This window comes from Polyodon spathula, chromosome 14, assembly GCF_017654505.1.
Source record: "Polyodon spathula isolate WHYD16114869_AA chromosome 14, ASM1765450v1, whole genome shotgun sequence".
Lineage (NCBI taxonomy): Eukaryota > Metazoa > Chordata > Actinopteri > Acipenseriformes > Polyodontidae > Polyodon > Polyodon spathula.
The window spans coordinates 16,512,099-16,538,687 of record NC_054547.1 but is presented as its reverse complement, the minus strand read 5'-3'; the positions used below and the strand labels follow the sequence as shown (position 1 = coordinate 16,538,687).

Genomic DNA, 26,589 nt, shown 5'->3' with positions numbered 1-26,589 from the left:
TAAAGTTAGCGCCCTTAAGTGAATATGGTTTGCAAATCAAATACCTCCCTTGCGGTATTTTGTGATGTAATTTGCATACATTTCCACACATTAAATTATTCATTATATTTAAATGACTCAAACGAGTACTTTTTCCACAAGCTTTTTTCTATGCATTAGGTTGCCTCCCACTGGTTAGTGAATACAACAGCTGTACAGAGTACTCAGTAGAGGGGTTTACTGCATGCAAAACACGTTACCGCTGTTTAGTGAATGAGACCCATAGTGCCTCCAGGAGCATTAATTACAGGATTGTGGCAAAGTGCCCGCCCCTGTGTGTATTTTGTGTTGTGTGTTAATGTTGGTGTATAGTCATTGGTACACGGGATATAAACGGGTCTGTGTAACACAAGTGTTTAAAATTTATATTTGTATTTAGGCACAAGGATTGCACAGCACTTCACGTGCAAGTAAAAAGTAATAATATATGAGCACGGGGAATTGCACTTTATTAATTCACGTGCAGTTGTACCGAGACTCCAACTGAATGATTGATTACACCGTGTAACAATTATTTTTTTTTTTGTTCCTGGGTAGTAAGTGTTATTTCCTAATTGCTTATGCCTCAAAAGTATAGAAAATGGCTATTATTCCCAACAAACTTTGCTTTTGTGACCAGGACAGTGATATTTCAAAATATCACTATTTCCAATGGGAAAACGGGCAAATGTGTTTCTTTTCGTTCACATAAAGTCAGAAAAAAACAACATATGAATCCAAATTAACATGTATTTATACTAAAGTAATACAAAAATGTATAATTGTAAATCTTGAAAAACTACTCACTTCTAAATCTTTTGTAGTCATTTTTGTATTACTTTAGTATAAATATAAAGTATGAAAACGTGGTTCATGAAGTCACAGTTTTCCAGTTTTCTAAGGAATGTCTTGAAAATCAACTTGGCTTTTTGAAAGTAGCTTTTCAATTCAAACGTTTATCTGTCTACATGAATAGAAGAAAGACATTGAACAGATCTACTGTTTTGGTATGGTAAAGAAAAAATACAGTGCTCATTTCCAGCACTGTCACTTCAAGTCATTACTTGTTATATTAATCTTTGCCTCAAGAGAAATGCTTTCAAAATACATTTATATATTTTCATAGCCTAGTGTTAACATTAACTTATAGTGAAAAAACAAATACTGCAACAAACCCTGTTTGCAGAACCAAAAATTTAAGGTGCTCTAGCTCATCCTATGGTATTGTAACATGAAAGTAAAGAGAGCTATCCAGGCAGGTATTCTGGTCTCAAAGGCACAGTTTATTATACAGGAACAAGCAGTTCAACTAAACAAATGCAATAATGAATACAGGATAAATAAAGTGTTTAACAAACAGTCATGTAACACTCACAATGTGAACAGTCTCTGCTTGTCTGACTCGGTAACCACAAAAACAGACTCCCTCCCACAGCTCCAAAACTCCAACCAGCCCCTCCCTCTGCCAATCCTAAACCCCCCCCCCCCCCCCCCCCCCCCCCCCCCCCCCCCCCCCCCCCCATTTCGTGCATTTCATTTCGTGCCATTAGTTGAGGAGTCCCACGCGCGAGGAGTCGCTCCAGTCATAGGCACGCAGTCCCGTTGCCTGCATCATCATTACAGTTTTTCTGTGTTTGGTCCATTAAATAGAATTAAGATAAAGCTTCAAGAAAACTGGGTCAAAACCATGCTGCAGAAATAATTATGGCTTCCTTGTGAAATGCCTAAACGAGTTTGGATAAAAGAATTAGTGCCTACTTTGCCTAATGATTGCCATACTGTAATTAACTGTGATATTTAATCATCCTCAATTCATAGAAGGTTCTCATCATCTTCCTGCTGATTTTTTTCTGCATAATTATGGATGTTTAGAAAATCGTTGAAGCTTGTGAACAGTGGGGTAGCAAAACTACAAAATCTAATTATAAACAAAGGTGCAAAATAAGAATATCCTCTTCAAAAATCAAATACATAAAACATAAAATAATCTTTCATGGTAACATCCAGAACTAAAAACAATTACATCTTTAATTCAGTTCCCAGAGTTACCTCTGCAAGTTCAATATATCCATCCATCGCATAACAGAATTACTTTAATATTAGAGTAGCCTAGTGTGTTGATGATTACCCTAGTGGCTGTGATTATACATAGCTGGCATGAAATCACTTGGATATTCACTCTTGCTTTTCTTTATCAAGCTGACATCAGGGTCTACTTTAATGACCCAATGTGATGGTGCAGTGGGTGTGGATGTGGAGCAGACGTCACAGAGTCACTTCTGAATTTGCAAATACCCTACCACAATGGTAGGGTGAACTTTATTAACAAAAGAAACACAGTTCAATGCAACAAAAATATAAATCATAAGTTCCAACAGAGCGAGTCCCTCTCAGCTCCTTGGGTGCACTTCTGGGGTGGTGAAAAGTACAGGTGCTCAGGTGCTTAAGTGTCCAGTTCTGTTGTCCGGGGTGTGTGGTGTCCAAGGTGAAAAGTGCTGGCAGTGGTGCGGCAGCTCCTTGGCGTCAGGGATCACTCTGACAATAAACACAAACACGTAGCACAAAAATAACCAAATAAACAACACACAGCTCAGGAACCTAGCTCCAGTATTACCTCAACAAGCCTCACACTTACAAAATGACAGCCCTTATATACCAGGGGACTCCACCCCATGATCAGCGCGACTCAGCACACCTGCCAGTTGTCTAATGCAACACAGTTGATCACAGTGATTTTGTCCCCTAATATGGTCATTCTGTCCTGCACCAAGATGGCCCACTTCCTTTTCCGCCCCTCTCTCCAAGCCGGCCCATCTCTGAACAGGCATGCAAGTACCTCTGCTTAGTGCCCTCTTGGGTCGGGAGGGAGATTTGCAGCTCAGATCCTCACGCTCCATGTCAAACCCAAACAGTGGCAGATCTTAATACCATCCTAAAATGTATAAACATGATTTTCCACAAACCTTTCATTGTATTCGGTACTCTACCCACAGTAGGAATGTTACCAAGTAGGTCTATAAATCACTCTTGTTGGAAAAATCCATCTGATTAATATAGCATTGTACAGTACTAATATTTATATCTCCATAATGTTGATACTTTTGAAACACAATGGGCCACATGTTACCAAACCAGTAAGGGTTGGTTTATACTTCTGACTGCGACCCAATTTTTGGTCTCAGTCAGTGGTTTCTGATGGTCGGAATGACATCATCCTCACTGCCCCGAGCAGCATCTTTTAAAAAAAGTGGTACAGCCTTTTGTTGTGTGTCTGCAACAGCAAAATGCACAGGACCGGATGATACAAGTTCTATGGGATTGAGGTCTGGAGACTGGGCAGGCCAGGTCATTAGATTGAGTTGTCCTTCACCTTCCTTCTTCGCCAGATGTTCTTGCACATCTTTGAGGTGTGTTTCGGGTCATTATCTTGCTGAAGAATGAAGGACTGCCCAACTAGTCATAATCCTGATGGAATGGCATGCCTCTGAAGTATGCTATGATAGCCGTGCTGGTTGAGCTTGCCATGGACTTGGTAAAGATCATCAACTCTGTCACTAGCAAAGCAACCCCAGACCATGACACTGCCTCCTCCATGCTTGACAGTGGGAACCACACATGCAGAACTCATGCATTCACCCTCTCTGCGTCTTAGAAATAGTCTGCAGTTGGACCCAGATATTTCAAATTTTGACTCATTGGTCCATAAGACAGACTTCCACTTCTCAAACGTCCAGTTTTTTGGCCCAGGCAAGTCTGTTTCTCTTATTCTGCACTCTTAACAATGGTTTCTTTGCAGCATTTCTTCTAGTTAGGCCAGCTTCACGCAATCTCCTCTGAACAGTTGATGTTGAAACATCTGTACTTCTAGTAGCATTTAGCTGAGCTTGTATTTCACTGGCAGTTAATCAACGGTTTCGCAGACATTGTGACTCAAATTAACTTGTTCTCTGATTCTGGGGTCACCTTTGGCCTGCCTGACCTTGTTCGGTCCTCATGAGTGCCAGTATTTTACCATTTTCTGCTAACCTTACATTCAGGAATGACAAACTTGTGCCTATGCTACCTCTGCTAACAATAATTGGTGACAAAAGGTTAATTAGTTAACATGCTAGTTAACTCAGAGAACATCTAACAAAGACACTTTTATACTTAGGCCAGTGTTCTAACACCCTGTTATACACATTTCAGACTTTTAACTGACTTGGGCTTCAGACTGAAATCCCCTTGCTTTGGGTGACCATTTCATTGAAATTGACAAGATTTACATTTTCATTTAAAAATTAAATTTTTGAATGCAATTCACTTATAATTATCAGCTTATATAAGTACATGTTTCATATAATGAATTATTAAGTGTTTATAGACAAGTTTATACAGTTAAAAGCATAGATACTCATGAAAAACCTGGTTTCAAGCAGGTGTACTCAAACTTTTGACTGGTACTATATATATATATATATATATATATATATGATTATATATATAATATAAATAAGATAATAAATATATATAATATATATATATATATATATATTAGTCACTAATAAGTTAACGTTGCTATTTATTTTCTGTTTCATTAATATTAAACCACCCATAGGAAGTATGGAGAACAGCTGATCAGTTTTACTTCTTTACTGCTCATAGTAATTCAGCAACAGTATTCATTTTAGCAAATATATAGGAGCCACATTCACTTCATTCAGATTAGGGGCAATTTTAAAATCCCATTCTGTCTCAGTGTCCTGGGATTGTGGAGCCTGGTGGCAACCCTAGTGACGTTGAAACCGGCAGTAAAGTAGACTGCCTGAAAGTATGACCATCAGCTACGATAACTTTGCTGCGTCAAAAAGTCTGCGAACTTGGGGGTGCTTCAATTCTTCTGGCACACCCGTAGACATGTCTACAGCTGACGCACTGCTTTGGTCTAAAAGAGAAGTATAAACCACCCTTAATAAACAGACTTTTGATGACAATTTGGAGTAAATAACTTTGAGAATCCAGCTCAATCATGCAAAAAAGAAACTGGAGCCTGTATCACATGGTTAATCAAGTGTGAATGCTAAGATGCTGAATGAATAAGCTCAGTCCTCAAACACAAAGTTATCTAGCCGCTTATGTGATATGCACATATCAAAATCACCCCCTCTTGCTAGAAATGGGAGCGCATGTGAGGATATACCACAAGCCACATTTTAATGATTCCAAAGATACAACTGTATCAAGTAAACAATGTTTTTGACTAATCAATCTAACAGGTTTAATGGTATCTAATGATTTAATGAATGGTGTCGTCTTGCTCTTTCCACTGTATTCGTAATGTATATAGAGATGTTTAAAAGGGGGTCAATAAATCATCCCAGGGGGACAATACCAACAGGATCTTCTAAGTTACTGCATCGAAATCCCCTGTTTTCATCATTAAACTAGACTGAAAAGTAATGAGGGCATTGGCAGGAAAATGAAGTCAAATGATAGAGTTGGTGCTACTGTAGTTGGTGCTGCAGGAAAAGGAGATGCTATAGGTACAATGGTGATTCTAACACTTTAGGAAGTGAGTAAGTTATGGACACTGTGATTGGATGTGACGAGGCAGTCAGCCAGTCTGCTGTAGGACCGTAATTGAAACAAACACGTACTGAGACTGCTTAGATATATACCGGTTATTCACAGTTTTGTCAGAAAAAGGTGGAGTAAATTTATTCCCAGAGAATTTTTCTGCTTAAAAAACTGTATCTACTGTATCTACTGACATCTGCATCTACTGATCAGTAAGGATTTACTTTTCTCAGCATATTCCATCTGTTCATGTTGAAGCAAATAAGTAGATAGTTTTGTAATTACTAATTTAAAACTAAATCACTTGTTACTGCACTGCTTGAATTCTACTCTGTATGCTCATATCAGAAATTCATGATAAAAAAGACAACCTATTATAACTCTTTAGAATTCTTATACCTGGTATAGCTGAACTGAATCTCCAGAATTTGGTATTGGGAAATGTCCCTAGTTGACATGCCAGTACCTATTTATTTAAATTCAGTTAAATGTTTTTTTTTTTTTTTATTTAGTAGTCACCAATTAGTTTTTAAAATGTACTTATTTATTTATTTTTCTCCCCAATTTAGTAGTGTTCAATTATTTTTTTTAGCTCAGCTCACCGCTACCGCCCCTGCACTGACTCGGGAGGGGTGAAGACGAACATATGCTGTCCTCTGAAGCTTGTGCCGTTAGCCGCCTGCTTTTTTACACACTGCAGACTTACCATGCAGCCACCCAGAGCTACAGCGTCAGAGGACAATGCAGCCCTGGGCAGCTTAGAGGCAAGCCTGCAGGTGCCTGGACAGACCACAAGAGTCACTGGTGCGCGATGAGCTGAGGACACCCTTTGCTAACCTAAACCCTCCCCTCCCCCAGGTGTCGGAAAATGTCATAATTCCTCTAGAAGAAATATACTTGAACTTTGACCCATTCGATTCCTTGAGACCACTTTCAATTCAAACACATAATGTCTCATTCTCAATCACTCAACAACACCCACAGTAGAGAAATGTTCATTAACGATCAACAAAATGAGAACACGTTTAAAAAATGGATGTAAATCTGTTATATTCGTATCTTAGAGAAACTGGAGAGGAACAGGAAATTAAAGCCATCCCTGTCAATAACTTTCAAAATTTCAATCACTAAACCATGCCCACAATCGTGTTTTTAGGCACTTTTAACAAATCAGTCTCTATGAAGATTTACAATCATCCTTCACCAACGGGAGCACCAACCAAACGAGTGACACAAATCTTCGACGCCACTGAAACACATTTTCCTTAAAAATACATTATTTTTTGCAGTTCATTTTCTACCCAATTTAATTCACCATTTCTGAATTATCAAAAGTAAAATAATATTTAAGATTCTTTAATATTGACTTTATGTATGTTATTATTATTCATTAAATGAACTTGCAATTTGAACCTTAACACCCGTTTATTGTCTTTTTTTATTACAGATACTAATATCCATATATTATTTAAAAAAATAATAGATAGGCTTTAGTGACCCTAGGTGGAATTATTTTTCTGTAACTCACTGAAGGCCATCTATTGTTCTCTATGTATATTGGTAATTTTCTTTCTGTGTGTGATCAGGATGACTGTAGGGGTTACGTCAGACCCGGAAGAACACAGACTCCAAACAGTGACTGGCGGATGAAACTGAGCCGCGGTGCTCAGTATTTTATTAAATGATAAAACAAACAAAAGATTTAAACAAAACACACAACACTGAAAGTAAAGGGAACGTTGGCCAAACAAACAGACAGACAAACGGACGTGGATGAACCCAACAAACAAGTACCCTGCTGGCACTTCCAGCACGCTGTAGCAATTGCTATATTATTTTAAATTAACTCTCCTCTCTCTCACCCATTCTCCACTTCTCGAACACACAACCCAGAGTGAGTGCTTTGTGCATCTATATATACAATTGTGCTGGGATTCAATTACCAATTAATTATTCACTTGAATCCCAGCACGTGAACTAATCTGTGTAATCCCATGCTCACATATCAATACCCACTTAAACATGCACGTGGCGTGAGTTGTGCCATCCTCGTGACTAAATACAAATTACACTTTATAACACTCGTGCTCATAACCCACATTTATATCCTGTGTATTTTATACATAAACACCAACATTAACACACTACATACAACATAAAACACTAATAAAAACAAAGGGGTGGGACACTCCGCCACATATGCCCCCCTCCTTGTGTGCAGCACACCTGGCCTCAATGGCCACCTCCCCCCTCAGTCCCAAAGTCCCGGTCGTAGTCCTGGCCCAGGAACAGGGGCAGCAACGGGCCAAAGGTAGTGGCCAAGGCAATCCTGGCAACCGCCTGGCTGTCTGTGGGGATGGTCTCCTGACCTTCCCCCCCTTCTCTGTAGCTGGCAGCTCCCTCTTGTGGAGCTCCGGCCACCAAATTCCCTGCAGCGAAAGTGCTGCGGGGGAAGGTGGTCCCCTGTCCTCTCCCCCCATCTTCATAGCCGGCAGCTCCCCCTGTTGGGCTCCAGACACAGTATTTCCTGCGGAAAGGCAGGGCTGACAGCAACTCCAGGCAAAGCGGAGCCAGCAGCGACCCCAGGTGAAACAGAGCCAGTGATCCTAGGCAACAACAGCAGCGGACCCTCAGGAGGCAACAACAGCAGTGGACCCTCGGGAGGCGACGGCAGCAGAGGCAGACCCTTGGGAGGCGACGGCAGCAGCAGCGGACCGTCGGGAGGCGAACTCAGGAGGGGAGCCCCTGGCCATAGAGGTGGCAGCGGGAGCTCCACTTCTCCCTCGTACCCTGTAACTGGTAGCTCCCCAGATGATGCAGAGCAGCAGGCAATCCCAGGTGATGCAGAGCAGGCATCCTTGGGCGGAGCGAGGCGGGCATCCTTGGGCGGTAGAGCTAGAACCAGCAGGTATTCACCCTCTGCTGATGGAGGTGGGAGCTGCAAGCAGTCCTCCCATGGCGGCGGATGCAGGACCAGCAGGAATTCACCCTCTGCTAGTGGAAGTGGGAGCTGCAAGCAGTCCTCCCATGGCAGTGGAGATGGAACCAGCAGACATTCACCCTCTGCTGGTGGAGGTGGCGGAGGTAGAGGCAGTGGCAGATCCTTCTGCTCTGCTCCTGGCACTGGCGGAGGCATTTCCTACTGCTCTCCTCCTGCAGGTGAAGCCAGGAGAAGCCAGGAGAAGGAGAAGCCAGCTGAAATAGTGATTGGACACATCATGCAGCTGTTTTGTGATACTGTACTGTGTGTGGTGCTGAGCGTTTCCTCTGCTAGAGTGATTATCTAGTTTTACCCTTGACCACTCTACTCTCTCATTGTGCCCAAAGCCACATGTCTCTTTGGGGCAAATTAAGTCAATGATGGAAAAGCCGTTGTCATCTCCAGTTTGTGTGACTGACGTTTCTTTGGCTCAGCAGGCACACATTTTGGCACATGTCGTCTAGATGATTCCCTCCTTGTACATGTTGCCGGAATCCATGCCCTGGATGTTGTGACAACTTTTCAATTATTCAACAATGAAAGGAGAGCCAATATAAACTTTTTTACTCTATTCACACTTGCCATCAGCCATTTCTTGTTACATATGGGTTCTGTGGCATGAGAAGCTATTAAAAGAAATATTCATTAACATTATATTATGTGTTGTTTTTGAAGGTATGCAAGCAAAGTTTGCATTTTACTACTGACACGCTTATCCTGAGGCTATTGAATCATAAAACATCTATTTCATAAAGTATTAGTACCTTAATGGTCTACAGGTGGTTACAGGGTGTGCCGTTTTGTTCATTGGCCATTTATAGGCTTTTATTGTTGTCTTTTGTTATATACAATGTATTGTACTGCATATATTTGAAAACAAGTCTCAGAAGCATTCTTCTTTTTAAATGACATAACAGGCACAGAACAAAATCTTAAAGTGAACTGACTAGTATGAATTACCATAGAATATTTATACTTTTTTATTTATATTTGCTTGACTTGTAAGAAGCTAAGAGGTTGAGCCACTTCTTGATTATTAATTGCCTTCATTGTTGCCTTCAGTGTAGTACTATCTTCACAAAGTCTGATTGATATTCTTTCTTTTCACAGGTGCTACCTTTCAGATGGTGCCTCAAAGGGTGCTTGGCTGAATCGGTCCAGTATCATTTTTGCCGGGGATGATAAGTGGTCAGTGGACCCTCGCGTATCAATTGTATCGAGTATTGGCAGTAAACGAGAGTACAGCCTACAGATACAGAACGTGGATGTTCCAGATGATGGCCAATACACATGTTCAGTACAAACCCAGCACAATCCACGAACAATGCAGGTGCATTTAACAGTACAAGGTATGTATTTATTTATTTAACCTGAAAATAGTAAGAGCTCATTGCTGGAGAACTGCTGGAGAACTGTCTGTGTTATTTAGTTATTAAAAGGATATGTAAGATGTTTGAATCAGTTTTAGTTTAATTTTTTTTTGTTTTAAGTATGCATGTTTAGCAGGTGGTTTTGTAACAGGGTGAAGGTTAGGTGTGAACCAGTGACCGTGCACACCGCAAGAGAGCGTCTTAAACACAGTGCAAAAGAATAAGGCTTGTCTGCATTCATGGTTCAGAGCTTTTAATCTCATCTTATCACATCGAATGGGGTCAGACTCTGTAACAGGAGTGCAAAACATGAAACTGCCTGTTACACTCATCCCTTTATAAGCATGGCAGTATATGAGATCTGAGTCACGGCACCAGTGTTACAAAGCAGAAGCTGTTCACGATCCAGTGACCACTCATATTGTAAGAGCGCATCTTAACCACATAGCAAATATGCCACACTCAACAGGGATTGGAATCAGTAATGGCAGTGCATCACACACACTGCAGAAACTGCCTCTGCATGAGTCATTTTGGAGGACAGATTTTCACCTCTAACTCCCCTGAAGGAATTAGAAGTGTTAATCATTGAGGAATATGTCCTTCCAGAACGATTAAAACACCAGTGTTATGGCAGTTGTTTCTAATTATTGGTCTTAGAGCTGCATATGTAATCCTCTAACCCAGCTTTTTGGCATGATCCAGCAGTTTTATACAAAATGTTCAGTATGTGTTAACCAGTTGGGACATTTTTATATATCCCCTTGTGTTATTGTAGCAGGGAAATGGAATGATTTTACAGGTCCTGTAAATTAATTTTTTGGACAAATCATTTCTCATCCATCAGCAAAGGGAAGGGTAAAGCTTTTTGTAATGGGAATTTAGAGGAGAATCTGATCCTTATATAAAAATGCAAGAAAAAAGAAGCTTCCATAGGGATAGTATAGATACAAGCTCCCCCAATTTCCCTAGAACTCTCTTTTACACATGACTAAATACATACTACTGGATAACAACGTTTGAGTCCCTTTGATTTACAGAATGCATTTAGATGCAAAATTGTGTGGGTTATTGAGGGAAAATTGAGGTTGGAAAATGGTGCTATTAAAACTAAAAATATTTGAAGGGGTTTTATGAACCAATATATGCTCAGAACTAGGATGAACTCACTTGTACTCATTGTTGTCTTTAAGAAGCATTTATCAGCAGCTATTCAATAAATCCATTCCTTGACATGTTGATTTTAAAACAAGGATAGTACCAATCAATGCCGATCGACTGCTGTGTTTTAAAAGCCGATTGGAAGATTATTTCCTCTCATCTGGGGAGCTGACACTTATACTGTTGTACTGGAGTGCTGAGGCCGTAAACTGTTGAAAGGGGAAGGCACCGATTGAACCAATGTGAGCAATACAAATATCTGGTATACTTGCACACCATTAGGGAAAAATAAAATTGGTAAAATAATGGCAACAATTTGTTTTAAAATCACTGTTTTGTACAGTAATTTTATAGAGAAGCTCATATGAACGTTATAATGGAGGAGTATATTTTGTAGAACATGGAAGGATATGTAAAAAAAATATACAATTAAAATTAATAAAAATGGTAATTGTGCTGTAACACTGAAGTATAAAAGCCATATGACCCTCCACATCGGGCATTACCAGGCTTTATGGACCTTTTGGTTGTAATAGCGCTCTTGACTTCATCTTGGGCTCCATCACCTAAACGGTCCATAATGCATGTGGAGGGTCTTATTGCTTACATATACGGTTGTAGTCAAAAGTTTACATACCCCAATGGAAATGTGTAATTTCTAGAAATTTCTCAAAAACAAAGAATTCTAGAAAAATCTTTTGTAGCAAAAGTTTTGCTTTTGTAGATGAGGAAAAAAGTCTCTGTAATTGTCTACAATTTTTTTTTTTCAGCATTTTTTTTTTTTTTTGCAAAACTCCAAAAATGCTAATTCAAAAGTATTCATACCCTGACAAGGAAAATTAAATTAATATCTAATTGAGGTACCTTTAGCAATAATAACGTTTTTTAAATGATTAGGATATTTATCAATGAGCTTTCGGCATGATTCTTTAGTGATTTTTGACCATTCTGCAAAATAGTTCCAGTTCATTCAAATTCCACTGACTTCTCTTGTTTACAGCCTTCTTCAATTCATACCAAAGATTTTCAATCGGATTTAGTTCGGGACTTTGACTAGGCCATTCCAGAACCATGATTTTATTCTTTACCATTCTGAAGCAGATTTTGATGTGTGCTTTGGATCATTGTTGTGTTGAAACATCCAGTTGCACTTTAAACCAAGTTTTGTAGCGGAGGGTTTGAGATAATTTGCCAATATCTTTTGGTATACTATGGAATCCATTGTACCATGTATTGGAACAACATTTCCAACGCTATTAGAGGGAAAACAGCCCCATAGAAGGATATTACCACCTCCATGCTTATGGTATTCCTTTCTTTGTACGTCTCACCAGACTTTCTCCAACCATAATGACTGTCAGCATATCCAAATAGCTTGATTTCCTTCATATCCATCATTCAAATGCTGTTTTGCAAACTTTAAATGATTGTCCTTGTGACGTTTTCCTTAAAATGGCTTTCCTTGGCTTGCGACCATTGAGGCCTTCACCATGCAATACTCAACCTATGATTGAAATGGAAACCCCAGTCCCACTTGCAGTCAATTCACTTTGAATATCATTGGCAGTCAATCTCGGATTGTTATTAACCTTCCTCACAATTCTTCTACCTTTTCTTGGTGAAAGAACCTTCTGTCTTCCAGACCAAGGGAGCATTGTGACAGTACCATGAGACTTGTACTTCTTGATAATAGTTGAAATTGGGATACTTAAATGCTTGGAAATCTTCTTGTATCCTTCTGCTTTATGACAATAAAAAAATGTTCTGCCTAAGGTCTTCAAATAGCTGTTTACTTTCTCCCATATTGACTTATTGGTAATGACAGCAATCATCCTATGCCTAACCCTTTTATACTCTCTAAGAATGTTCACCTACAATCCAGCATTTTCTAGACTTTTCTAGAACTAGGTTCTGCATTACCATATTGAAATTTCTAGCAACTTGTAGACAATACTATGATAGCATCAAAGGGTATAACTACTTTTAAATTACATTTTTGCAAAAACAAATTTTTGAAATAGATAATTGTATTGTAGAATTGTAATTGTAAACAAATGTAATTGTAGAAATAATTGTAATTATTTCTTGTAACTTTTTTCCTCATCCACAAAAGCAAAACTTCTGCTACAAAGGAATTTTCCTAAAATTACCGTATTACTTCAATTTGGCACTGCAGCGTTTATTTTAAATGGATCAAAATGACTGTGACGCTTAAAAGACGGCGGCCTTTATACAAGGGCGACCTTTATTAATAATACTACAATTTTCAAACGCTGCAATGATTTATGACATTTTAGAAGTATTGCATTTGCTAATTTTCTGTAATATGGTAGCCTACCTCTATGTAGCAGCCTACGTGGCTACTTTGACGACAGTACATTTAACGGTGACAGTTACAGAGAGCCTATTAGGTAGGAGTTGGAAGGTCAGAAGAGTACTGTACCAGCGAATCAGGAGTGTGTATTGGTTGTTAAGGGGCGGGACAATGCTGATATGGCAGTTAAATCCAAGAGTGTGTCGTAGATGTTTTTCTGCACCACAGATTACCTCAGAATATCAGTTTGATTTCTATAAAACCTACAATATATCCTACTCATTTTTTTTTTTTTTTTTTTTTTATCTCACTGTAATTTGCTTGTTTGTAATTTCTATCAAGAGAAACCAAACTAAATCTTCTCACAGATAATAAACACATTGTTTTTATTTGTACTGGACTGAGTACAGGAAATGCAATTTAACTAAAAATAAAATAACAAAACCACCTATAACTCAGAAGGACTGTTGTTCTGTACATAGTTTATCTTGCATTTTCTTTCAGAACTGTACTACCGTAAAAAAAAAATGTGATTACTATGTGTGTGTATATTAGTTTGTAATTTACGTGCTAGAATGAGGCTCCCGTCTCTTCGGGGGCGTTACATGTACATAGTCAGTGTTGCTGATAAATGACTGCGCCGTCAATACGAGGGTATCTTTAATTAGAGAGCGGCGCCAAATTGAAGTAATATGGTATTTGTTTTCGAGAAATTTCTAGAAATTAGAAATTTCCATTGGGTTATGTAAACTTTTGACTACAACTGTATATAAAAGAATATACAGTAGTGTGCACATTTATTAGAATACACTATTGCTTCTGTTGTTTTAATTAGTTGTGTAACTGACAATCTTGGAAAATTGTCAAAATATGCACATTAGTGATTATCTGACTTAATTGATTACTTTAATAGCTCACACATGGAATTCATCTAAAATAGTAAGATAAACACATAGCCACAAATGGTAAACTGCATGGGACTTTAAAAGTTGTTTAAGATGCCTAATTAAAGCACAGAGTGGTCTAACAGTTTTAAATGTGCCCATTGATTCTATATCACACATTACTGACCGAAAATTGAAATTCTCACACTTTAAATACATAACATGTAGAGCTGCATGTTTCTATAAATAGCAGAGATAGCACTTTCTGTATGACAATGAACAGCATTGCAAAAATATGACAGGTTACTGGATAACAGAGGTGTGAAGATAACCTAGTTTTAGCATAGCTTGATATAGAAGTACACAAACTGTCAACTAGAAAAAATGTTTTGGGTTCAAAGGTAAGATGTATGAACCTTATTATGAAATTTAAAGTGTATTTTAAAATAATAAATGATATCCCTTGCATCAGTGTAATTGCTGCAATATGTCATATTTAATGATGTATTAAAAACCATCTCTGCCATTTTTTGTAGATTTTGTTCCCTCGCTTAGGGTTGCTATAATCCTGTCAGGATGACTGCCTCTAGTTTGAAATATATTTCAGACTGCAATGGGAACAAGGGGCTCATGGGACAGATGTTATAGGCCTTGAGCCACTAACACAATGGTGAAATTTATCATTAGTGACTGTACAATGTATGACTGAACACATGTATTTGCCTTGCGGTGTCAATTAGTTTAAAACATGCAATATTATAACTAGACAACTGCAGATATGGGTTTTAGAGAAACCCAGTTGCTAAGACACAATCTTGATATTGACATTGTAACTCTCATATCAATTTGGGTTAAAGTGTTAGTCATGTAGCAGCTAAATCAAACCACTTTAACTGAAAATCTTGGAAAATTGTAAAAAAAAAAAATCTCTGTTAAATCACTGACAGTTTGAATATAACTACTGAAATTAATCCGGTGTGTACGTTACTTAAAATTTATCATTCTCTTTTCGAATAACTACCTGAAATTTGTGTATTTGAAGTACAGTATTTAAAAAAAAAAAAAAAAAAACATTTTTGGAAACAATGAATTGATTGCTGTGATATTCATTTTTGTCTGGAAAAACAGTTTTTAATTCAAACAAATAAAAGTATTGGGGGAACATTGGTGTCTGAATAAGAAATCTAAAGGCTCAAGGTTGCTCTCTTGATATATTTACCAAAGGTTTCATTTAAACTTGTAAACAATATGGAGGCTGATGGCTCTCATTTACATTTGCACTGCTCTTTTGTAATCCATATTATCTGAATAAAGTTTGTTTTGGAGGAATCTAAAAAAAAAAAATCTGTAGTGCAATACATGGCACTGGAGCAAAGAAGCTGTGAGTAAGTCAATTATGGCCCCATTTACCCCAAACAATAACAAGGTAAACAGCAGCAAACATTTTTATAGCTGTTAAAACTCATTCAAGTAAAATATTTGAAAATGAAGCGAAATGTCACCAGGAATGGAAGGAGGAGCATTTTTAATTAAAAGCAAGTTCTACTTTAAAGCAAGTATATAATAAAGATTCCAAACTGCACACATGCAACAAATAACTGGATCAATTCTTGTATGGCAGAGATGTTCTTGATGTCATGCCAATAGAAGAGGAAGGTTATCAAAAACCTATATTCTAATTGCAAACCCTTTTGAACAAACAGTATTCCCATACTATGTATACAGTGGCTCTCAAAAGTATTCACCCCCCTTGGACTTTTCCACATTTTATTATGTTACAACATGGAATCAAAATGGATTTAATTAGGAGTTTTTGCCACTGATCAACACAAAAAGTTCATAATATCAAAGTGAAAAATACAATCTACAAATTGTTCTAAATTAATTACAAATACAAAACAGAAAATAATTGATTGCATAAGTATTCACCCCCTTGAGTCAATATTTGGTAGAGGCCCCTTTGGCAGCAATTACAGCCATGAATCTATTTGGATAAGTCTCTACCAGCTTTGCACATCTGGACACTGCAGTTTTTGCCCATTCTTCATTGCAAAATTGCTCAAGCTCCATCAAGTTGAATGGGGACATTTGGTGAACAGCAATTTCAACTATCTCCACATATTCTCAATTGGATTGAGGTCCGGGCTTTGACTGGGCCACTCTAGGATATTGAACTTTTTGTTTTTAAGCCACTCCAGTGGGGCTTTGGCTGTTTGTTTGGAGTCATTGTCCTGCTGGAAGATGAATCTTCTCCCATGTCCCAGGTCTCTTGCAGACTTTCCTCCAGGATTTCTATGTACTCTTTGTCCTCTATCTTCACAAGCTTTCCAGGCCCTGACGCAGAGAAGTATTCCCATAGCATGATGCTGCCACCACCTTGCTTCACAGTAGGGATGGTGTTCTCAGGATGATGTGCGGTGTTAGGCTTGCGCCAAACATAACGCTTAACGTTAATACCAAAAAGCTCTATTTTGGTCTCATCAGACCATAGAATCTTCTTCCACTTGGTCTCAGAGTCTCCCACATGCCTTCTGGCAAACTCTAGTCCAGATTTGATGTGAGTTTTTTAAGGAATGGCCATAAAAGCCAGTTTTGTGAAGCACCCGGGCTATTGTTGACATATGCACAGTGTCTCCCAGCTCAGCCGTGAAAGACTTTAATTCCTTTAGGGTTTCCATAGGCCTCTTGGTGGCCTCCCTGACTAGTGCGCCCGGATACTCAGTTTTTGAGGACGGCCTGTTCTAGACAGATTCACAGTTGTGCTATATTCTCTCCATTTCTTAAAAATGGACTTTACTGTGCTCTGGGGGATATTCAATGCCTTCGAAATGTTCTTATATTCTACCCCTGATTGGTGCTTTTGAAAACTTTATTTCGGATTTGCTTTGAATGTTCCTTCATCTTCATCATGTAGTTTTTGTTAGGAGATGTACTAACCAGTTGCGGGACCTCCCAGAGACAGGTGTATTTAACCTGAAATCATGTGAAACACCTTAATTGCACACTGGTGGACTCCATTCAACTAATTATGTGATTTCTAAAGACAACTGGTTGTCATAGCAAAGGGTTGAATACTTATGCAATCAATTATTTTCTGTTATATATTTGTAATTAATTTAGAACAATTTGTAGATTTTATTTTTCACTTTGACATTATGGACTTTTTTTGTGTTGATCAGTGGCAAAAACTCCTAATTAAATCCATTTTGATTCCATGTTGTAACACAATAAAATGTGGAAAAGTCCAAGATGGGTGAATACTTTTGAGAGCCATTGTAAGTGCTGTACAGTTATGGCCAGTAGTTTTGCATCACCCTATAGAATTAACATTCTGTTTCATAAAGTCGAATGAAACCTGCTGAATAACATTAACATATTGAATTATACACACTGCTTTGTAGTTTTGCATATACTTAATAAAAAACTGACACAAATTGAAAAATGAGACTTTGAAATCTAACATGAAATATTGTATTACTATTAAGGCTTCTGTAGACTTTTACAATATCCTTTTGTAGTTTCCTTATGTAGATTACATAATGTTATTTTTTTAGTTTTTTAACTGTTCATATATATATATATATATATATATATATATATATATATATATATATATATATATATATATATATATATATATAATATATTTAATTGTGTCTCAATCCTAAAATTCTAGGTGATGCAAAACTTTTGGCCATAGCTGTAGATGCTCTTTTTGAAGTTTGCTACAGTACCAGTATACAATAAAACATTATAACACTGATAAATAAATGTCCTGTTCATGTCCCAAAAATGTACTGTTTCATGTACTGTTTCATCTTGTGCTGCCTTTTGGCAGTGTTATCCACTATAATTGGAAATTGTATGTAAAATCAATGTTTAATATCTATAGAATATTATAATATAAACATGACTATGAATACTAAATTAAGCCTTATTTTTCAGTGACAATGATAGATTAAAGGGCAGTGACCTCCAATTCCCAAGCATTAAGGACCGCAGAATGAAGCTGAACTCATACTTACAAAATAGATTTAAATAAATGTATTAATTTCCATTATGAAAACAAAACAAAGAGCACTTGACAAGCTTTCAAAGTACTAATTGACATTGTGCAATGCATTATCAATGTCTGTGCAGAGGGGGGGTAATTCGCACAGTTAGTACTTAAAGACCTGAATGCCTTTCCATTTTGTGAAAAAGTGTTGGGTAGTAAGTAGCCTTATAGCATGTCCATCTCTCAAATGCCATGTTCTATATTTTTCCAGATTGTCAAGTACTAAGCATGCAGATCTGATCAGACTCTAAATAACCAGTTTTTGTCTGATGCAAAATGAACTGACAGCCAGCGAGCACTGGTAGATAAAGGGTAAAAATATTTTAGTGGAAAGATTTACTGCACAGTTAGTGTCTTATGAAGAGTTATGTGACCTGTCTTTATAAGAGCCGGGCTTACTTTTTGTCAGCCAAAATAGAAAGAAAAATAAATGTACAGTGCACTGTACAATTATAAAAAAACACAATTGCATTTTATGCAATGGTTTACTGGTCTAAAGCATACTTTTAATCCAGTGGTTGAATAAAGGTTAGAATTGGTCTAATATTATAGTACCAGTATGGAGAAAGCCAAACAATGCAATACATTAGATTTTGAAACAAATATTGTACTGTGGCCTTGATGTGGTCAGATAGTTTTAATTGCTCTTACTTATACCTTACTGTATTCTTTATTTTACTCTTACTTAAATTTGATCTTATTGTACTTTCAAAACTGCTCTTATTTGTATTATGATATAATGTGATATTTTATAATGCAATACTTTGTACAGGGAACTGGTTTACTGCTCTTGCCCAAATTGTTTTTCAAATGTCATTCGTGGGGTGTCATGTCGTTACTAGTGAATACTGTTTCAACTAATTTATCTTACGACTCATTAATTAAAAATGAACTTGGAGGTATAAAATGAAATGTTAGGTTACTTACCGTAACCCTGGTTACCTGAAAGAGAATACGACCACCAAATCATTACGTATGGGATATGCCTGTCTATTCACTGAGCTCTTTATACCAAAGCTGCCGATAGGCCCCTTCCTGGATGACTTCCTTGGTCCCTCCCACCAAGGGGTTAAAGCCGTCATTCCACAGAAGCCATTTGTCTTTTTGCATTGAACCCGTGAGGGTGACCGATGTGATCTCTCAGTTAGTGGCCGTCTTTTCTTTCAGGGAACCAGGGTTACGGTAAATAACCTAACATTCCCTTTCAATTTGAAGTCAACCACCAAAACATTACATATGGGAAATGTATACCAGAGCCATAGCATGGGAGAAGAAACGGCAGCATATGAGGTACACGTCAGAACCGCATAACCCAAGGTTATGAGTGCGAACGTGCAACCTCAAGGACCCTCGTGCCTATTGAAGGCAAGAAAGGATCGATCACATTAAGGTGATAGAACCTTGAGAAAGTATATGATGTAGCAAAGCTAACCGCAGTACAAACATCGGACAGTGAGGCCCCTCTGAAGAGGGCCCAAGATGTAGCCAACCCTCTGGTAGAGTGCGCGGCTACCCACCAGCGTTGTCATACTCAGTTTGAGACTGTGTCCACAATCCAGTGCGACAATTGCTGCTTCGAGAGGGGCTGTCCTAGGGTCCATATACTGTGATAGACAAAGAGCTGGTCAGTGTGACACAGAGCTCTTGTCCTAGCCACGTAACACCTCAATGTTCGCACCGGTCAAAGGAAGTTTAATTTCCTATCCTCTTCCGAAAAGCTGGATGGAAAGAATCTAGTTCCACAGAATGGTTCATGTGGAATGCTGTGATCACCTTAGGGAGGAAAGCAGGGTTTCTTCATAGTGACACCCTGCTGTCATCATCCCAAATACGCATACAGGAGCTGTGGAGGTGATAGCCAAGAGGTAGGCTGTCTTCATAGACAGATCTCGACAGACCACATCTAGGCTTCATTCAGGGAGAACATCCTTCTTAGGAGGACGTAACCTCAGAGCACCCTTCAAAAAATAGGTTGCTAGTATATGAACGCCCAGGACAGAGTCATTACGGACATGTCATGCAGATATGGCTGCTAGGTACACTTTCAACGTAGAGGGGGATCAACTCGCCTCTTACTGATCTTGCAGAAAGTGCAAAGTAGTTGCTGTAGGGTAATAATTGGGGTCATGACCTCTGGTCACGCACCAATTTTGAAAATACTTCCACTTATAGGCATACAATGCTCCTGTGTAGGAGGCCCTAGCGTTCTGCAGTGTACTGACAACTGTGTCTGAGAGCTCTAAGGTGGGAAATCTTGAAGCGTGAGGTGAACCGCTCTCAGCTCCCAGGCATTTATGTGCAGGGATGTGCAGCGACCTGACCAGGGTCTGTGGACTCCTCTGCCTGCCCAGACCACCCCCCAACCAGAGTTGGATACATCTGTCATCACCAATTCACGGTTGTGTATCACTCCCATCCTTACGCATTTGCTGAGGTGAGAGGTTTGTCTCCACCAGTGTAGTGCTTCCCAACATAGGCGAGACATGGTCAGCCGACGGTGTTTGGGGTGTAGCCAAAAGGCACTGAAGCACACTTTGATCAGGCACATGTAGAGTAACCATCAGACCCAGTAGTTTTTAACACAACACCAATTGTACTGTGAACCTTTGTTGAACATGTCCACACGGTTGCGATTGGCAGCTACCTAGTTGTCCGACAGGTAGGCTTGCATTATTAGGGAATCCATCCGGACATCCGAGTAGACTGTACTTTGCAAAGGTATTAATTAGCTCTGGCACCGTTGAGGGTGAGACCCAGACTCAACAGATGCTTGTCACAATCACTGTATGGGCCACTGCTCCTTCCTTCCACTGCTTATCTTATAACTAGGGCTCTTCGTTTCCATTTTTTATTTTTGATCACGTGATTTTTTTTAAAGGGAACTAGAATGGCATCCATGCACTTTGAAAACGTGCGGGGGGCTAAGGAGAGGCCGAATGGCAGCATGGAAAACTCGAAGACGCTCCCCTGAAAGCCGAAGCAGAGATACGCGTCCTTTCAGTCCACTGTTGTAATCATTCGCCCAGCCGGACAGACATCAGTGTCTCGTACCAGAGTATAGGAGGGGAGCATTGAGGCTACCTGCCGAGACGCCTTGCGTTCTTGGTGACAGTACTGCAGCAATTCCTCTACTGGTGGTTCAACGTTGTGCAGGACGTGCAAGCACTCAGGGACCAAAGGTGCAGAAGCACCGAGGACACTGAGTGAGGTAGGCACCAAAGAATCAGGGGGACCGAGAGCAGGTGTTATTGACATGCTTGGCACTAGCCCATGGAGCGTCTAAGCATCAAGGGCACCAAAGCACCAAGAGGCATCTAGCCTTACCCGCATGTAATCAACAGAACCCGGGGTAGCGCATATCGTAGCGCATATCATACACATCCGGAGAGCAGTACTGGGAAGCAGATGGTGCTGCACTAGGGTGCAGCACGGTGATAAACTGGTTCTGGACTGCGTGCAGTCACACAGCGGGGCACCATGTAGCATATACCGGAGTGTAGCACAGCCTGAAGGAGCTGTGGTGTGTTAGACAGGAAGAAAAAGTGTGAGGGTAAAATAGCAGTCACCACGGCAACATGGGTAACTGATTTTTATATAAGAATTTTTAAGCGAACCGAGAGGGCTGGCCGAGTCAACTTTCTTTTTTACTGCAGTAGCAGAGGAAAACACAAAACAGCAAGTGCTGTAAGGTTACAAAAGCAGACTACAATCGCAAAGCAATGTAGGCTGTTGAAAAGAAAAAGATTAAACACAGCGCAGTTGTACAGTGAGAGAGAGAGAGAGAGCTTTTTCACACAGGGTCAATCCCAACAACTGAACAAGGGTATCTAGCCTGGACTACATGCAGTCATACAACTGGGGCAGCGCGTAACCTACAGCAGAGTGGAGCACCGTCTACAGGCAGAGTGCATCAAAGCACAGCGTGTATCGAGTACGGTGTGCACCGAGGCACTAGCACTGTATGTGTTAGGCGCCGTGCTCACCGGGTGCACCGAGTACCGTGCAGCACCGTATGCACATGCACTGAGCGCCGTGAGCAAGGCTTGCACTAAGGCGCAATGCAACCCAGGCACCGAAGTACCATTCCCACCAAATGCATTGAGCACTGTGTGCAATGAGCACTGTGTGCATCAAGGCACCGAAATACCAGGGGCTGAGTGTACACCGAGGTACAGAAGCACTGGGTGGCAGCTATGCAGAGGTGCCTACCCTAACCGCATGCGGTCACCGACCTGGTCAGCACTCAACGTACACCAGGGAGACACAAGGGCCGAATCGGTGGTGGGAAAGCTGAAAAGCAAAACACAGCAAAAACAATTGGGGGAGAACATACTGTTGTTGTTTGTTGTTATGAATGTCCGACATACTGAGGTAGGTGAGCCGACACAGTCTGCGAGGTCTACTCTACAGCGGGGTGTATGTAAACACATGGCCAGGTAGAGGAATACACGGTTGGTTGACTGTTGGCTGGTTACTTGGAATCAACAGTAACAACTGATCTGCTCCTTTGCAATATTTCTAGTGATGTCACTTAAGGGTAAACAAGCTCATTCACATTTGCACATGAAATGCCGTTTCCATGCGAAACTGGACATGGATTTTTCATCATTTGCACAAGTAAATGAGAGTTAGCCTATCTCTCTTTTTGGCCATTTTATTCGGCCATACAAATCTGATTTACATGAGAAATTCTCTCAAACGTGCATGCGTAACGTCATTTCATGTGTAAATTGCTCTGAATGGAAACCCCATGTATGATACTTCAATGTATTATTAGTATGTATTAGTTCGTACCTAGGTATATCAAAATATGAAGATGATACACGTGTGCTACCATTGCCCTTTAGTACTACCACTGCTGTGCCACTGCATTTCAATTGCAGATCATTGTAAGATTTAATTATTGGAAAGACTCTGTTAATGTGTCCATTATAGGATGATAGCCTATCCCTATTAGTGCAGTAGAGTACAAGCTAGTTTATTTTTAGAGTGACTCTGCATGACACTTGGTAGCTACTTGCTGAATGAAAATAGGAATGTACAGTAGTGTACAAATGTATTAGAACACCTCAAGATTTGTCATTTATATCCTTTTTATACAGTGGTGTAGTACCAATTAAAACATTGATTTTTTAAAAAATAAATTATACAAATTTACGTTTTAATTGTACATTGATCTTGAGGTAACATTTAGGTAATGCATGCATCTTGTAATGCAGGCTACTCCCCTTTGATCAGTCCTGCCAGATTGGCAATTTTCCAGCCAAATTTGGCTTATTTTGAAAGCATCTAGCAGGTAAATCTTGTCTTTGGTGGTTTGGTTATTTTTGGGCTATTTGGGCATGTTGTTTTCTGTTGCTTTTGTTTATGTCATCACCAGCGCAGAACTCCAATCACCATGATGCCCTGCAGTGTTAGTATGTTACGTCCTGGCCCCATCTTCTATCTGGAGCTCTGCATTCAATAGAATTACAAATCACACAAACGCTGTTATTTTTTTATTCATCACCAATTTAAGAACTGTATCAGTACAATTAATTGTTTTTTTAAATGTATTGTTAAAGACTATCTGCCGACAGTTCTGGACAATTTAATTTTACACTACATATCTTTTTTTTTTCTTTTTCCTTCCCTGGACCTACTGCATTTAATCTCATCAGATAAAAAACAAACAAACAAACAAACAAAAAAAAAAAAACAGTGGTTCTCATACAAGATACATGAATAAATAGTTTATAATAGTGTTTTTTTTTTTTTTTTTTTTTTGGGGGGGGGGGGCATTGTAATAAATGTGTAGCACTATTTATTCTTTTGTAATATATATTTAATCTTAAAAGCAAGGACATTCGTTCATTCCAAACCCTGGGTCTCTGCACGGACCGATATATAAAGCAGCTTTAAACCCGTGTTTATGGTCACAGTCCTCATAAAATGCACTTTTGCTGTCTTCGTTGTCATCATTTTTACATAAAAATGGTTAGCCTTCTTAAAGTAGTACTGTAGTTTATAATAGAAGTCCCAACTGTTCTCTTCATTGCATCACAAGGACAACTGACTGAAATCAGACAATTGTGCAGGAAATGTGTAGTTGACTCTTGACTGCAAACATTTCAAATATGCATCGATAATCAGAGATTATGATTCGTTGAAAGCTGGTATGTAAGGAACCGTAGTTCATGGACACTGATTGTTTTGTTCCTGGTGCCTATTCAGTGGAAAGATTAATTTGATTTCCACAAGGAAATATTTTGCTTCATTGGTGTCCAGGCACCGAAATTAGACGGGTCGGGTGCCATATATAGATTTTCATAACAAATCAGTAAAGATTCTTAAGTTAATTCCTAAGTCTGGCGCATTCTGGCTTGATTTCACCACTGTTTATATACCTACCTGCATGAAAACCTTTTGGTCGGTAATCAGTGATATAGAAACAATATGCACTAAGCATCTTAAACAACTTATATAAAATCTCAAGCATTTTGCCATTTGTGGCTATGTGTTCCTTCCCTGCATACAAATGTATGTATTTTTTTTTAAATACCATTTTTCTGGATTTACATTTAAAAACTGGTTTGCCAAGACTATTCAGAAGCTAGTTTATATTATAAGGTATACTTCCCTGAATTATTTTTGTCCCATTGATTTTGTTGAGGAATTAAAAACATTTTTTAACAGCTTCATAAGAAATTTAAGACACCAGACATGGCAGGTTAATTTCCTTATCACTGCCATATTAGTGTATGTCAAATTCAACAACCACCTTTGATTCAAAAAGGTATTTTTAATTAAACCACAGCTGCTTTAAATAGTCCTCATTTTGGATATTATGCCCATATGTGAACCATAACACCTGCTTGTGAAATATGCTTTCATATAAAATGATCCACATTCAACACTCGTCTGTCTCACAGTTGGAGTTTTTTGTATGGAGATGTTTTTGAATTGGAAGTGTCAAATGGTTTGTGGTTTTTAAAACAAATTATTCCACAAGAGAGTTTTTGCACTTTAAGATAAATGCTTTAATCCCATTGCAACATTTATCTTTCTTGCGTACTTACAATGTCAGCTTCACCAAATTATAGTTTTGCATCTGCATTTTTTTTCATTTAGGTTTATTGCTATACAACTGGTGCCCATGAGACATGGTAGCTGGTAAATGGTATGAAATTTAATTTAAAAGCTGTATTGCTGTATTGGGGCCGTGTAAGAAGGGAAAGTGATCCAACTATATTTAGTCTTTCTAAAAGCAGGATCCCATGTCAAAGCAGATTATATACATGTGGTGTTTTTTAAACAATCTTTTATGGCAACAAGTCATTAAAGATTATATAGGGGCACCTCAAGACCCAGAGTGTAGAACAAGTGAGCACATATATCTGAACTCAGCAATGAGACTACACATCTCGTGTGAGTCGGACCACTAGTTGGGCACCATTTGTAATGCTTTTTTATTTATTTTTTTATTATATTTTTTGCATTCACCACAGTCTGGATTTGAACTGATGACTCCTGGCACTACAGGCAGACATGCTACAGTTTGGGTAAAGGGGAATCACCCTAGTGGTGTTTGCAGTCATGTCTTTTATGGACACATACAGTGTGCCTATTCGGCCAGTAGGGATCAGTCATTACACAGTCAATACTGGAAATTACATTAGCTATAAACCATACATAAAATTATATAAAAAAAAATTATTGTATTGTTTTAATAATTAAATGTTGGGAATTTGTACATAACAATTCAGCAGTGCCCTCATCCTGTAGTTGTATATATGTTTGTTTTGAGACTATCATGAGCCACTAATCAAGCTTGGAGTTTAGTCAGGTCAAGTAATGCTTATATATGGGAAGGGTGGCAAACGCAGTCCACGTCACCCGTTACTGGTTACAAATGAGCAAACTGAATTAACACTTGAACTAAGACCCATTTAAAAGAACAAGTACACTAAACAAGCCCTTATGATATGGTCACAATAAACCATAGAGTTTTAAAAAATATGCAAGCATTTTGTTTTTATTATTATTATATTTTGGAGAAGAATAATGGGCTGATTTCTTGGCTGTAGTGGCCTTCAAATTCAGCCAACAATTAGAAATACGATTGCTATTGGGACCAGGGAAGCACTGCGCTGAGGCTCTGCTCCACTTTGCTACATAAATAAATATCCCTCTTTGAAAGTGTTTGAATTAAATTGACTTTTTTTTGCATATTTTAAAACATGACTGTGCTTTACTAGCGTGTAGCTACA

General features: G+C 38.9%; 1 protein-coding gene across 1 annotated transcript in view; it reads left to right on the top strand.

Moving 5' to 3' along the window:
* The window catches only part of LOC121327026 (neuronal growth regulator 1-like), a 338,159-nt gene that overhangs the window by 115,994 nt on the left and 195,576 nt on the right, over positions 1-26,589 (top strand). The window contains exon 2 of the mRNA XM_041270785.1: positions 9,665-9,903. Coding sequence (XP_041126719.1) covers positions 9,665-9,903 — 239 coding nt within the window. The remainder of the gene's footprint in view (positions 1-9,664; positions 9,904-26,589) is intronic.